Genomic DNA, 14,857 nt, shown 5'->3' with positions numbered 1-14,857 from the left:
CCCAGCATAGAAGTCAGACTCTCTTGTATGGATGAAGCTCAGAATCGAATGCAGTATTAACTATAAGAGGATGCTAAGGTCTTCTGCACAGACTTCTCAGCTCATGCTCTGAGTCATAAGACTCTTCCCTCCAGTGTCAAAGCACTCAATGAGAGGCTTTATTCAAGACTACATACAACCCTGACTCATCAACTGAGTGTACAGGGATGATTGTGACCAATCATGTTTCTGGGGTCCTTATCTATGCTATTATTATTACTATTATTATTATTAATTTATGGATGAGGCATTCAGGCACAGAGAGGTTAAGAAACTTTCCCAGAGTAGGTTGAACTTCAGGCCATCTGGTTCAGAGTCTAAGATCTTAACCACTATCAGCTCTTTTTTTTTTAACAAATGTTAGGATAAGTTGAATTAGGGCCTAAATAACATTAATCTTTAGCATCCTTGGTTGACATTTTCTATGAATACAAAATTAAGCAATTACTAAGTAACTAACCATGTGATTATTTTAAAAGAAACTTGTTGTAGAAAGAAAGCCACACAACTTTTAAGTAGCTCTTAGAAAATAGGTAAAAGTATTGAGGAAAAGAGCAAAAAGAAAGGAATAATAAGAGAAGAAAAAGTCTTATTGTCTAATAAAATTGAGATTAAAATCTTTACCCGTGAAGTGGAATTTCACTGATTCTGGGAGACCTGAAAAGAGTGAGAGGAAAATCCTTATATAATATATTTTGGAATCATGGATACATGGAAAAGGCACAAAATATATGACAGAGATTAGGAAGGTAAAAATTGTTTTAACCTAGATGATTCTGACTTGAGGAACCATCTACGTAGGTCATTCGCTAATGTTATGTCAAATTTAATGATGCCAACATTAATGTTAAGTAGCAAAAAGAACCACATAGTGGAATAATTCTGTATCACAGCAGTTAGAGTGATTTATAATACATTCATTCAGATCCAATTTTATCAGTACATAAAATCCTACAAATTGGCAAATGTGGGTGATGTCGTATATCACTGACAGTGCTCTCAGGTGGGTCAATTCCATTGTAGAATTGAGTGATGCTTGGGACATTGATTTACACACTGTAACTGTGAGAGAGATTTATCTTGTGGCATTTATCCCATAGATTATACAAGACAGGACTCTGCTCTCCCAAAGAGACTCTAGCTACTAAGGCAAGTATAACAGATTTGGAAATTACTTCAACCATGGCTGGCATGTTTTCTTTTCCTCTAATCCCAGGATATCTTGAGTTTCTTATAAAGTAGTTCTTGTAAAGTGGGGGCTAGAGAACCATGAACATTTTCATGGGCTATTAGTTACCCAGTTACTAAACATCAGGGTTACTCCTCAGAGAAAGGGCCTCTCCATGCCCTTAGAGATTTTCAATCTAATTAAGGAGTTAACATTTTCTAGACAATTGAACTTGTATTAAATAGTGGCAAATATCACTTCATATGTTTACCATAATCAAAAAAGAAACTCCAGGATTATTTAATCCATGTTCAACTTACCATAGAAATCACCAGCTGTTCTATTTGAATAAATCTACTATATAAAAGTAATAGCCTATATTCAGCATTTTATGTGGTGCATAGATTTTAGAAATAAAGAAACAAGCTCCCAATGATTTTTCAAGTCATTCCAAGCCATAGCAATATTTAGGGGTAGGGACTTGCAACTTTGCAGTCGGCAGCTTTGATTACTGGGTCAAGGGAAGAGACACCGTGATAAGACTAAAGGCTGTTATGGTTTAGCAGAAAGGCATGTGCTAGCTTTAATGAAAAATTCAATTGTTTTTCCACTCAATGTTTAAAAATGTGTCTTCTATCAATTCCTGGTATTAATCGCAGAAGGTCACCTGCATTCTCCACCCCTGCTTCTGAAGCCTTCACTGAGGTACTGCAGGACCCTCCTACCTGGATTTCCCTTACTCACATACCTATTTATTTTGGCTTCCTTGTCAAGTGCATTTACATCACTATAGACAAAAAGTTCCTTATAAAAGCCATCCCCTGTATCATCAAACCTCCACTGCATCCTCTAAGTCTTGGAATTAAGATTCAAGTCCTTATAGGCTTCCAGGACCTATAAGGTCTGGCCCATTTCCTCCACCAAGCTCATCTCTGCACACTCACTCACCACATTACAGGATCATTGACTCTTAAATCCTATTATGTTCTCTCCTTCCCAGGGCTTCTACACACAGGGCACATGCCCTTCTTTTAGGAATGCTTCCCCCATCACCTCTATGCACACACAGCCTTAAAGTAACATCTATCCATCCTTCCACTGTCAATATCTTCCTTGAACAGCCTCCGTGGAGCCCACTAACTAGGTCAAGTCTTGCAATGTTTAATTCTACTATGGAACATTATTCCTCCTTTTCTGAGCTCTTGTCTCAGTTTGCAATTAATCATTCATTACTGGGATGTTGTTATCTAGTTGTCTCCATACCTAAATCTCCAAGCAGTCCAAGAACAGATCCATACCTCTCTTTGCTCACCACTGTATTTCCAAGGCCTCACTTAGTGATCAGCACATAAGAGCCACAAAATTAAAGCTTACTGAAAGTAAGCCAACATGTGTGAATTAATGGGAAAAAGAAAAGGTAGAATGGAGGAGACAAAGGCATATAGTGGCTGACAGGTCACAAACTATCTTCAATGGCCATAAAGTAGTGTCACACCAAACTGTCCAGAGGACTGTGGGAAGAGTTGGAGTGAGTCAGTCATAAAGATCCACAGAGAGCAGTGTAGTTGCCTCAAGGCAGAGGGGAGAGAGAGAGCATTACCAGCAAAGGAGAAGGCCATGATCTCCTGAAGGTGGGGAGCTGCAGAGGGAGGGCGGTACATGACTTTCCCCTGGTTAACATCTTCCTGTGTGAAATACCGGATGGGTGAGTGAGGCTGGTCCCTGTGCTCGATGATACCTGGAGAGGAAGAAATGGGCATAAGCACCCCCAGTAACTCTCAAGGCTGACAAGATGGTCAGAGCCACAAAGCCAGCTTTGCTCATTGGTAGGAGTCTTTTATCCTTCAGGTCCAGTTACTCTCTCTGGTTGTTCTTGGTGTACTGTTCTCTTGTAATTCAAGAAAAGGGCAAATCTAAAACCCAAAGTAGGACTCATGGAACATAAAACATAGTAAGAGGCAAACTACTGCCCCTCATGAGCTTGGACCACGTAATTTTCCTTAAGTCACAGAAAGGGTACTATAACTATGAGACCCTCCCAGCTGAGTTTCATTCAAAGGTCAAGGTTGCTGAGAGGCCAACCTAGAATGATTTTCTAATGAGGCTGTAAAGAGATTTTTCCTTCGTCTTCCCTCCTCTCTTTAGAAAATGCTTTAGTCTCTGCGATGATCTTTGGCAACAGTAACATGAATCTCGATTATTCTAAGAACTGGATTTGCAGCATTCACTTGGCCTATGCTCAATGCTTTAGGGGCTGCAGGTTTGACTGTTCATAAATTTTGCAGGTACAGAGCTAATGCTTTCATCATATTTCATATCTTATTCTTTAAAAGGAAGGCACATGTGAGGCTGGGGGTTGAACTTTCTGTGGGGCTGAGACCAACAGCCATTCTGAAGAAGATGGCCCAGCTTCTGGTCTGACACTATAGGGAGAATTTCTATGATAACTTAGCAGATTAAAAAAAAAAAAAGGGCAGGGTGACTTTTAGACTTTAAATGGCTTTGGACTTTATCAAAAGGTAATGGAGTTTAATTTTCAGACTTTTACTTTTCTTTGGGAACTTGGTAATGGGAGAGGCTTCCTTCAGGGACCATGGTTGGTGTCGGGAGAACAGTGTCAGAGAAGGAGCAGAACTGTCATAAAAGCTGGTCTCCTTCTTGGGAGGGACAGCACACCTCTGTTGGACACAAGCTCATTATGTGAGCTCAATGTGAAGAAATCTGAGTGCTGGAGACTGTTGGAAGGGGCTCACTTCTCCTCTGACTCCAGTTCTGCATTCCCGTGTTCCCTATGAAAGGAGGAGCCTTTGGGCCCTGGCAGACTTCTTTGCTCTTAGCACCTGCTCATTTTGGTCTGCTTGCCCCCTGGGGGCAGGCTTGGTCCCTACAGACAATGCCTATATGCGCCAGGTTCTATCAGGTCATGGCAGAGAGTACTCAATCCGGTGGCACCATGTATTCCAATCAGCTCTGTCCAAGCCAAAGCCAACACATTATTCTTTATCTTTCTCTCTTAGTTCTAAACTAGAGGACAGGTGCATGGGATATGAATAACTCTTATTCCTAAAACCCCCATCAGTATCTCCATGTACCCAAGCAGCAAAAGCTACAGAATTTTTAAGATTTGTCCACAAATGGTAGGCGATAGCATCTCCCAAAAGATCATTTACTGCACATCTTACCATGATTTGGATGCAGAGGTCGAGTGATATTGTATATAATCTTTCTACTGGGCCTCCCCGAGTTCACAAAGGACAGGGCATGAGGCTGAATGACAGTCAGGCCATCTTCTCGAGCCTGAAAAAACGTTCAGAAAGGGAGAAGGAAAAATGGTGTGATGAAAACTAAACCAAACCCCCAAAACCTTATTAAGAAAACAAAAGCAAATTCCCTCTGGGCTTTTAAATCAGTCACACTGAATAGAGTTTCCTCCAGAAGTCCAAAAGGATCTGGTGTCTTGCACTACAGATTTGTCCCAGCCTCAGTAAGCTCCAGGGTTACAGAGACCTTTGTAGATTATCTAGCCCCCTGGCTCTTCTCTCCTCTGCCCCTGACCTCAGGTTTATGTCAGTATATGCTGTGGGGGGTCCCAATATGGTTATTTTTCCCTAGGCGGAGCTTGCACGGGAACACATTGAGTCTAAAAGAGGCTCCACAGCTGGCTATTCTACTGTTTCCATCTGGCTTCCACATCTTTGCTCTTTTAACTTAATGGGCTAAGGTTGAATCTGGCAAGAAGTTCTGACGACCCAACTGGGAGGTTTAAGTTTTGGCCCCAGGAGTGTCTTCAGAGCATTACCCCAAACCTCAGTTTTGTGAATTTGTGATGCTTTCTGTTAATAGGGCCTCAAACACCAAAAGAGGCTCGCTATTTGCATTCAGAGCTATTTGTTTATTAAAGCTTATAATCATAGCCAACATTTCTCTTTGTGTTCATTCTAGTATGCAAAAGAACTAGATATTGCTCTTCTCCTCTAGCTTTCAGGACTCAATGAGCGGGTCAAGCAATATTAATCAGAGGGCCCCATGTATGTGTGTTACTCTCACTATCCTGTGCACATCCATGACCCACCAACAGGAGGCAACACTCAAAAAAAGAAGGAAAGATTCAGACTCCCACAAGTAGGCAATGACTGGGGACAGTGGCAGCAAAATCAGTATAGAGAGAATAAAAGGGAAAACCAGTCTGAGCATGGACCTTCAACCGAGTCATGCATGCTGTCTTAGAACATAATATCCTGCTGGTTGCAGGCTCTTCCTAACTGACCCTAGAGGTAGGCTGGGGTGTGACATGCTCTTCTGCTCTTTGAAGCTCTGCTTCTTCCAGAAGGAATTTCCCCTTTTAGAAAAAGATTAAGTGGGGCTCAGTAATGCTCCTAGGGGAGGGTGTGGTGCTCTTCTTTTAACCATAAAAAGATTGAAGGTTGCAGTTGCTTTGTAATTGTCCCCAAGGCATACTTGTCCCAGGGAGAGGCGGCATCTGCAGGTTAAGACAATCCCCCCATAAGTAAAGAGTCATATTTCAGGTCCTTGCTCAGGTCTGGAATGTAATGAGCAAAGAAAATTATAATTGCAAACAGCAGCTGGTCTCTCAACCTAAAATAAAACAAGTAAGGACAACAAATTTAAAAATATATGCCCTATATAAGGTGTTTACAGCCCATTCATGTGTGCAGACACATGTGGGCATGAATACAAGGAAAAAAGTAAAGGCTTGGCACACTGTTCAGTTCTGTTTGCAAAATTGCAATCTCAAAACCATTGTAATAACCTAAAATTCTCTGAGTATCATGGGATACTTTTGAAAATCTAGATGTCCCTAAAACAATAAAGTGGTAAGAAAAGAGAATTATCAGGGATATAGGTCTATGGAAAAGGGAAATAAGTTCCAGCCAAGACAACAGATATTCTATTTTAGAATTTATAGATTTTTCTCTACTAATAGAAATAGACATTGGGTAGAAAAAGTGAGGACTTGATTCTGTGAAGAAAGCAATATTGAGGTTGAGACATATAAAAATATGATCAATTTTAATACTGGCTATTTAAAATGTTCAATATTTATCAATTAAACATAGTAAGAAATGAGAGATTAAATTTCACAGAAATCGTTACGGAAGACATTTTTTATGACACATCTGTCAACCAAAGAAAATTGCAGAATAATGGTTTTCATAATACCCATATATCTCTGAATATATCCAGAATCCAAATCTTTCTCCCTACCTCCACTGCCACCACCCTGCTCAGAGCCAGCTTCTCCCCTGGATCATATGGCCTCCTGAATGTCCTTTCACCTCTCCCACAGTCTATTTCAGCACAGCAGCCAGTGTCATACCTTTTCAAAGGACACTGGATCTGTGTCCCACACCCTGCAGGGGCTTTGCAATCAGAACAAAAGTCAAGTTCTTACGGTGGTCTGTTGAGTCCCTGCAATCTGTGTCCCTCCATATTTGTGAATTCACATCAATCATTTTCACTTTCACTCACTATGCTTCAGAACACCCTCAATAAGGAGACCCCCAAATTGAAGTTCTCACGCCCACCCATATCCCCAATCTTAATAAATGGCACTTTGGTATTAATGTTTGATGGAGATGAGTTGGGGTTGATTCATGAAGATTCCATAAGAGTAGCAGACACAAGAGTCTTCCATATATAATTTGCTACAGTGCCTCTAAACCTTTCTTTATCTCTCCCTTAATTTTTCTACCATTGTAACAATTTTTTTTTTTTTTTGGTACTGGGGATTGAACCCAGAGGTGTTTAACCACTGAGCCATACCCCCATATTTTTTTCATATTTTATTTAGAAACAGGGTCTCATCAAGTTGCTAAGTGCCTTACTAAATTGCTGAGACTGGCTTTGAACTCACAATCCTCCAGCTTTAGCCTCCCAAGCCACTGGGATTACAGGCATGCACCACAGCGCCCAGATCCATTTTTAAGTGTTCAGTACAGCAGTGCCAACTATGTGCACATTATACAATAGATCACTAGAAATTGTTCATCTTGTAAAACTAAAAATATAGCCACTGAGAAACTTTCCTTTTCTCCCTAACCCACTTCCCTCTCACCCCTGGCAACCACCATTCTACTTTCTTTCTCTAAGAGATTGACTACTTATATAGACCTCATTCGAGTGTAACCAGATGTTATCTGTCTTTTTTGCGACTGGCTTATTGCACTGGCCTAATGTCAAGGTTCATTCATATTGTAGCATATAACAGGATTTCCTCCTTTTTAAGGCTGAATAATATTCCAGGTATGAGCATATGTGTATAATAAAGATATACACACATATGTATCACCTTTATATGTCATGTATAGACAACATTTATATATCACGTTTTCTTTGTCCATTTATCTGTCAGTGGACATTTAGATGGCTTCCACCTCTTGGATATTGTGAATAATGCTATACCATGAACATGGGTGTATAAGTAACTTTTCAAGATCTCCCTAACCTTTAACTCATATTGCCACTGCATGGGGTTCATACAACTAACCTCTCTTGTTCTAGGTGAATGCAATAGTCTACTTGTTGTCTGTATGTCCCCCATCCAGAATGTTCTCTACCCTCTAGCCAGAATGAGTTTCCACAGCCAATCATTAAAAATCTGGTCATGGCACTTTTCTGCTATAAATCCTTCAACACCAACAGTCTTTGGGGACAAAATGGAAATTTTATCATAAGGTTCTCCATGATCTTACTGTCATTTCCTGCTGCTTTTACACTTAGGGATTTATGTGCCAGCCCACTGAACCACCTATCATTCCCCAAATATGTCATGTTCTCCTGTGTCTCCAGTTTTTTTCATCTGCTGCACCTATTGCCTGGGTAAATTTCTCCTTTTTTACTCTCTATCTGAGGTTATTTACAGGTGGAGATTTCAGCAGCAAACAGCATACCCTGGGGACCTGTCAGAAATGCAGATTCTTCACTCTATGTCAGACCTGCTGAGTTAGAAATCCTAGGGTGGGTTCTTTTTTAGAGGAGGGGGATACTGGGGACTGAGTTCAGTGGTACTCTATCACTGAGCCACATCCCCATTCCTTGTTTTGTATTTTATTAAGAGACTGGGTCTCACCGAGTTGCTTAGGACATTGCTTTTGCTGAAGCTGGCTTTGAACTCGTGATCCACCTGCCTCAGCCTCCCACGCTGCTGGTATTACAGGCATAAGTTTGAGATCTCCAGAACCCTGATCTTGAGATCTCATTTCCACTTAGCCAGCTCAGTCCTCTCCTAGAGGAAGCTTCTGTGATGCTCTCCCGTGCTCTCATGCACTAGGTGCCCTCCCATTGGCTTCCATGTCATTGCATTTATCACTGTAGTATCACTGCTTATTTAGTTGTCTCCTCATTGACTCAAAGTTCCTAAAACAGAGGCTCCACTTTAAGGTCATTGAATCTCTATGTCTTCCACATCTCTTGGCATAAACCAGGAGATCAAATGTATTTATGAATGAATGCCTGGATGAATCCATGTGGAGGTAGACTCCTATTTTTATGTGTGTGTGTGTGTGTGTGTGCTCACACGCGCACATGCACGCTTATACTATGTATCTACCACATAAGTTCACAATGTAGTTAGCAAATATGTGCAGTACCTATGTGTTTAGATGAGTCTAAACTACTGAACTGAGAATGTGTTTTTTGTTACCGATTACAAGCATGTCCTACAGCAATAGCCCTAATTAATATCAAATAGATATACACTCTGTATATTGTAAGTAACAAAATAGCAAGCTAATCGAATTTTATGGTAAACTAACTTTTGACATATCCTGTGTTTCAGATGGACGGATCTAATTTGCAAACATGAAACCTGAGACCCTAAAGGTTAAATCAACTTGACAAGTCTCTTCAGAGGTGCTCAGCAGCAGAGCGGAACGGCACCATCTTCATGGCTCCTGGCCTGTTTTTCCTGTCTATGCTCAAAATAACACTGCATTAGCATTTGGCAAGAAATGTGTATGCACAGTTTTCTTTACAGTTTGAAGAAAATTCGGATCCAAGTTCCTCCAGTCAGAATGATGAATTATAGACTTGATAGTGCTGCTGAATTATGATTTCTTTAAATTACGGTTTATGGTGGAAATGCCGATACCAGCTACTCATTAAAAACTTTCTATTTTCCCCTTTATGTCTCTGTCATGCCCTAGACCCATAATTTCTGAAACTATCACTACTCTTTTTGTTGTGGCTCAAGGCTGATACACTACTTTGGAGTGTAATTATGTGGGCACTAACTAAAACATGGATTCATAGTCGCTGATTTACAAGGGTTTGCATGCTTGTGGCTGTCTGGAAGAGTGGTTCTGGCATCCCACTTACTCTAGACACAGAGTTATAGTGGAGTTGCTAATCGTCTGAACTGAGCTTCATGGGACAATGCAGCTGACACCTTCCTTCAGATCTTTCTATGCATCACGTTCCTCTCACACAGCACACAGGCCATTTTGTGATCTGGTGCAGTTACCTCCATATTTCCACTATTCTTCATATCTGCCTTTCTCATTTCTTCAGCCTCATGGGACTATTTGCAATTTTTCCACAGTCATATCCTTTCTCATTGTGTCTTTCATGTCCCTTTGACATCACCTCTCCATTCTGCAACCTGTCACCAAGTTTTCTCTTGGGTAATGAATTGCTACTTATCTCTCTGGATGCAGCACTGACACCACCTTCTCTAGGATGTTTTACAATGCAAGGATAACTTTTCATAGAGCTTTTGAAAAATAACAGTTTCTCCAGCTAGGTGGTGCTATAACTGGTTGAATAATTATACTCAAATGGTGTTAATGACATGGAGATAAGCCTGAAATTTCTTCTAAGCACTCCAGGAGAGATCCTGTAACTGTCTGGGATGCTAGAGAAAGGACATTGGCAATGGATGGGAGGTCAAGATGCACTCCACATAATCTTCCACTCACCCTGGGAATTTTAAGTTTCTTTTTCAAGTCAATGAGAAATGTGTTTTTGGGGCTGCTATTGTTGGCTCTGGGGTCTGCCTTCTGAGCCAAGAATCTACCACATTTAAAACCAGGACACAAATCCCAGCAGCATACCACATGCCTCTTCCAAGTGTACACCATGAGTTCTCCCACCCGACTCACAGTCATATGGAGAGATGTTCCCAGAGAGAGCTTAGGTGCCTCCGGCGTGTGCGGTAAGATTGCAATGTTGAACACGCGGCTCTCCAGGTGGGCCTGAGCATCTGTGGCCCTGGACACCTGAAAAGCAAAGTCATCCTGGTGAGCCTTTCATCTTCTGCTGGTCAGAGTATGCTTGCATGGGTTTCGCTTCTCCCCCTTTAAACCATCTGTCTTTGCATCCTATACATTCCTGCATTACACTTTTCATTCTGTTCTTCATATTTTATTGTTAATCATTTACTGATTATAAAAAAGACACACAATCATTTTAGGCAATTCTGAAAATTGCAGGAAAGTATGAAAAAGAAATAAAAACTCATCTAGAATTTCACTACCTAGTAAGAGTGATTATTAATACATCGAGGTATTTCAGTTTAATTTTTTTACTGTGCAGACAAATCTCAATTTGTATGCAATTTTATATTCTAATTTTTTACTTAATAAAATACTGTGATATTTTGCTATCTCCTTAAACATTCTTGAAAACATAATTCTGGATGGCTACATAATGCATTATTATGATTATGTAACATGTGATCTTTATTCCTTTCCTTTCATCTTTATTCATCATAGATTCCTATACCTAGACTAGCAATGTCAAATCTCAGCCTCATTTTTGCAGAACAAAATTATTAACATTTACAGTTAGGGTAGTAGTTACAGATTAAACTTTTTCTTGTTTCAAAACCACCGAAAAATGATGCTTTTCCTAGGCTGCTTCTTGCCCCCTTAAACTCTCCCTTGTCTCCACTGTTTATTCCACCTTCATTTATCATAAGAACTGCTAAGCCCTGTGTGGCCACGTGTAGTTATATTAATTCCATATGATAGGAGTCAGGGTTGTGCAAATTCCGAGACAGAAGGCAACACAGCAGCTACAGCTCACGGAAGAAAACTCTTAGTCTTTATCTGGATCACATCACATGCCTGGGATCAAGTTTCAGAATATCTATGTGTCTTCAAGGAGATTCCTCATATTGTTGTTATAAAATAATATTAATATCTATAATTCATTGATAATCTAGTGTGAGCTCAGCATTGTATTAGTTGCTTTTTAAAGGTTGTCTTCTGGGCTGGGGTTGTAGCTCAGTGGTAGTGTGCTTGCCTCACATGCACAAGGCTCTGGGTTCAATCCCCAGCACTGCACAAAAATAAAAAATAAATAAATGCAAATAACCAATATTGGTTAATTTGTTAGTTGGTTTTATATCAGTTCCACTGACCAAGATGACTTACTTTGGAAGCTTTTGGAAATGAAGAAAGGGGAAAGCTCTATCTCTTGAAGAAAAAGGAACAACAGCATGTGCAGGTAGTGAAATGTGGGCATATTACTGGCAAGTGAGTCAGTCTGGCTTCCCAGTAAAGTCACTGATAGTGAAATACATTGATTTTTTTTTTCAAATCTCAAATCCTCTGAGGAGGTGTCAATGTGATCCAATACACCAAAACTAGGGCTATTTCCCACACCAAAAAAATGACTAATTGTGCATGCTTTCCTCTCCCTTAGACTGTCTCTATTTTAAAATGCCACTTGTATTACATAAATCCCATCTTTCATGCAAAGTAACAGATGGGATGCATTGATGGCTCATGACAGCACATCAACATTAAAATGGAATTAAATCTATGCAACTCATTATATTGCATTTCCTGCCTTAAAGAAAGAAAAACAAGGGAAGAAAAAAACGAATCATCAGAACAGCATCTTTTTTAGTTTAAAATCCTTTAGGGATACTAAGATGATAAATGGGAAAAGTTGCTAACCATTTATTTTAGCACATGGCTATAGTGTCTGTGTATTTCAAATCAAAATATGAGGTAAGCCTATAAAACACTGAGACTTTAAAAACAAACAAACCAAAACTTTTATTTCTAAGAGAACACAATCTCAGAGTTGTTTCATACTTGTAATAAAGGTGCTCTCAGGGTTTAAAATGCACTTTTTGGACTGCCTTCAGAGGAAGTTCACAAATCATTAAGAAAGCTGAGAGCATTCCTTCATAATTACTATCCACTTTAATAAAAAAATAATTACCACTCTTTTTCTTGCCAGACCTGATTCTGAATGACTTTTGGCTATTTTTTTTCTGTATTTTCAAATCTACTTCCAAAAATGTATATTGTCATTATTGAGTATATTATCCAACACACTTTGAAAGTAATTTGAAATGGGAATTCTAAACAAATTCTGCACAAGAAGTGTGAAGGGAACATCTTTCTAAGTGATAATGTTCAGATGGATGTTTTAAATTCTCATTGAGTTTTTTAAAAAAATTGATTCATTTTTACTCTCATTTTAAAATTTTATTTCATTTTGCTTTATTTTTTATTTTTATTTCACATTTTGCTTTATTTTGTTTTTGTACTTAGCAACCAACTTGTGAGACCAATCAGATATCATTCTGAGCAGGTGCTTAGAGTCCCCTTCCAGGGAAACCTGCCACATTGATAATATTCTCTCTCCTGACCCTCAAGGAGGTAAAGGCAGGTCCCCAGATTCTAGTTTGCTGAGGTGACTTCTTTTGATTGAGGTCTTTGCCTCCATTCTGGCTCATTCTCTGATGACTGCAGTAGTCCCCAGGTACTAACAATGAAAAGTTAACTAGGACAAAGGACCCACAGCATTTGCTCGTTCAATGGACATTTAATGTGTTCAGTAGAATCTCATTTTAACGGTTTCCAGATTTATCTCAACCTACTCTTTGGAAAAGCACATCTTTTACACAATATAAATTAGGCGATGAAGATGTACACACCAGGTGTCAGAAGCAGAACGGAGGTAATTTTAACAAGGTGAGAGATTGTGGTTGGTTTATTCCCAACTGGATCCTAGACAAAAGAAAACCTCAGACTTGGAGGTGACACTGCTTTGGCTGATTATCATTAACATATGTATTTTCTCTGACACTGTCACCTTCTTATCTGTATCCTGCTTAAACATTCTTGTTTTTATTCTTTTTTCCTTTGTATTTGCTTAATTTTTTCATTTCCAAACTGTGCTAGCAGAGTTTTGTCTGATTTTCATTGCTTTTTTTTAAACATCTGGTTTTGTACTGTTATAATTTCTAGTATTTCATAATTAATCGACCCCTCTGCTGGTCTCTATCAATTCCTTCTTTTTACTTTCCTTAGGTTTCTATTGTGGTTCTCTAGCTTCTTGAGTTAAATATTTAGTCCATTTGTTTTTATGCTTTACTGCTCAATAATAAGAGCTGCCATCAATTTTCTTTTGAGTATAATTTTGCCTACATCATTTAAGTTTTGATAACTAATTTCTTCCTCATCAATATTTCTTAATAGTTTACTGCTTTGATTTCCTTTAAGACCTAGTAATTATTTAGGAGATTATTTAAAATATTCCAAGGGGTTTAAATTTTTTTATTATCTTTTCATTATTAATTTCTAATATATTCATAGTAGAATATAGCCAGTATAATTATCCATTCATTAACTTACTCCAGGTCTCCTTACAATCAAGTATTTTATCAATTTTTATAAAGGGCAGTAACAAATCCTTACATAGTGCTTACTGTTTGATAGGCAGTTTTCAAAAATGCTTTGTATGTATTAACTCAATTTTCTCAATAATTCTATTTCACAAATGAAGAACCTGAGGCACAAGGATGTTGCTCAAGTAATTGTAAAGTGGCAAGTAAAGTGGCAAAACTCACACTCAAACCTACTGAGTTTGGCTATAAGTCCAGGATATTAATAAGATGTTGAATGTTTCAAGAACATTTTTAAAAATAAGATTTTTTCCCCCATAAAGGATTTTTCTATTTTGAAGGATTTTTTTCTGAACACTTTGGCCATTATTTAACATAAACTTTTTTTTTTTTTTTGGAGTGGATGATTGCTTGTGAAGCCACCTATATATCTAAATAGACAGTTAAAAAAAATCTCTTAATGCTATTAGTTGCATTTTTTTCTTCTTCCCAACATGATTTTCAGGCCATTGTAGAAAATTGGTCAAGTTTATAAATGAGGGTGAAGACTTTCTGCAGAGTTCAGAAAAGCCAGGAAACAGAGGATACCTGGAAGTGGAAGGAGTCACTCTGGGTTGGGGCTCCCGAGTGCCTGTACCACACAATGCCTTCATTGATGTCCTGTTGGGTGAAGGTGCTGGTGGGGGTTGCTGTCCTCCCATCAGGCAGGTGCTGCCCTTGGTCTGCAGGACTGTCCGCAGGCATATTCACCAGAAGGACCACTTCCCCTAGAAAACCAGAGGACACACAATGAGGAGATCTGGGAAGAGTAAGTTAAGAGTTCTTATCCTCCTTCCCCATCCTTCTCTTTTATTTTTTTTTAACTAAAAATAAATGATTGATTTTATTTAAGATGAAGGAAAGGATGTTAATACAGAACTCAACAGATATTACTAAATTCATCTTTAGATATAAAATTCCCAGTCTTTCAGCTAAAAGAACCAAGGAAAATTTACATATAAAGTTGTATAAAGGAGGCCCAAATAGTAGTTAGTGTAGGCTGTAAA

At 39.0% G+C, this 14,857-nt stretch overlaps 1 protein-coding gene across 3 annotated transcripts in view; it reads right to left on the bottom strand.

Moving 5' to 3' along the window:
• Positions 1-14,857, bottom strand: part of Fras1 (Fraser extracellular matrix complex subunit 1) — a 425,584-nt gene that overhangs the window by 104,284 nt on the left and 306,443 nt on the right. For all 3 annotated transcript variants that reach the window (XM_078021445.1, XM_078021446.1, XM_078021447.1), the window contains 5 exons: positions 14,400-14,578; positions 10,327-10,443; positions 4,390-4,504; positions 2,808-2,945; positions 664-696 (listed from right to left, as the gene is read on the bottom strand). In XM_078021445.1, the coding sequence (XP_077877571.1) occupies positions 664-696; positions 2,808-2,945; positions 4,390-4,504; positions 10,327-10,443; positions 14,400-14,578 (582 nt within the window). The remainder of the gene's footprint in view (positions 1-663; positions 697-2,807; positions 2,946-4,389; positions 4,505-10,326; positions 10,444-14,399; positions 14,579-14,857) is intronic.

This window comes from Ictidomys tridecemlineatus, chromosome 9 (assembly GCF_052094955.1).
Source record: "Ictidomys tridecemlineatus isolate mIctTri1 chromosome 9, mIctTri1.hap1, whole genome shotgun sequence".
Classification (NCBI taxonomy): domain Eukaryota; kingdom Metazoa; phylum Chordata; class Mammalia; order Rodentia; family Sciuridae; genus Ictidomys; species Ictidomys tridecemlineatus.
The sequence above is the reverse complement of the archived record's forward strand: the minus strand, read 5'-3'. Positions and strand labels throughout refer to the sequence as shown.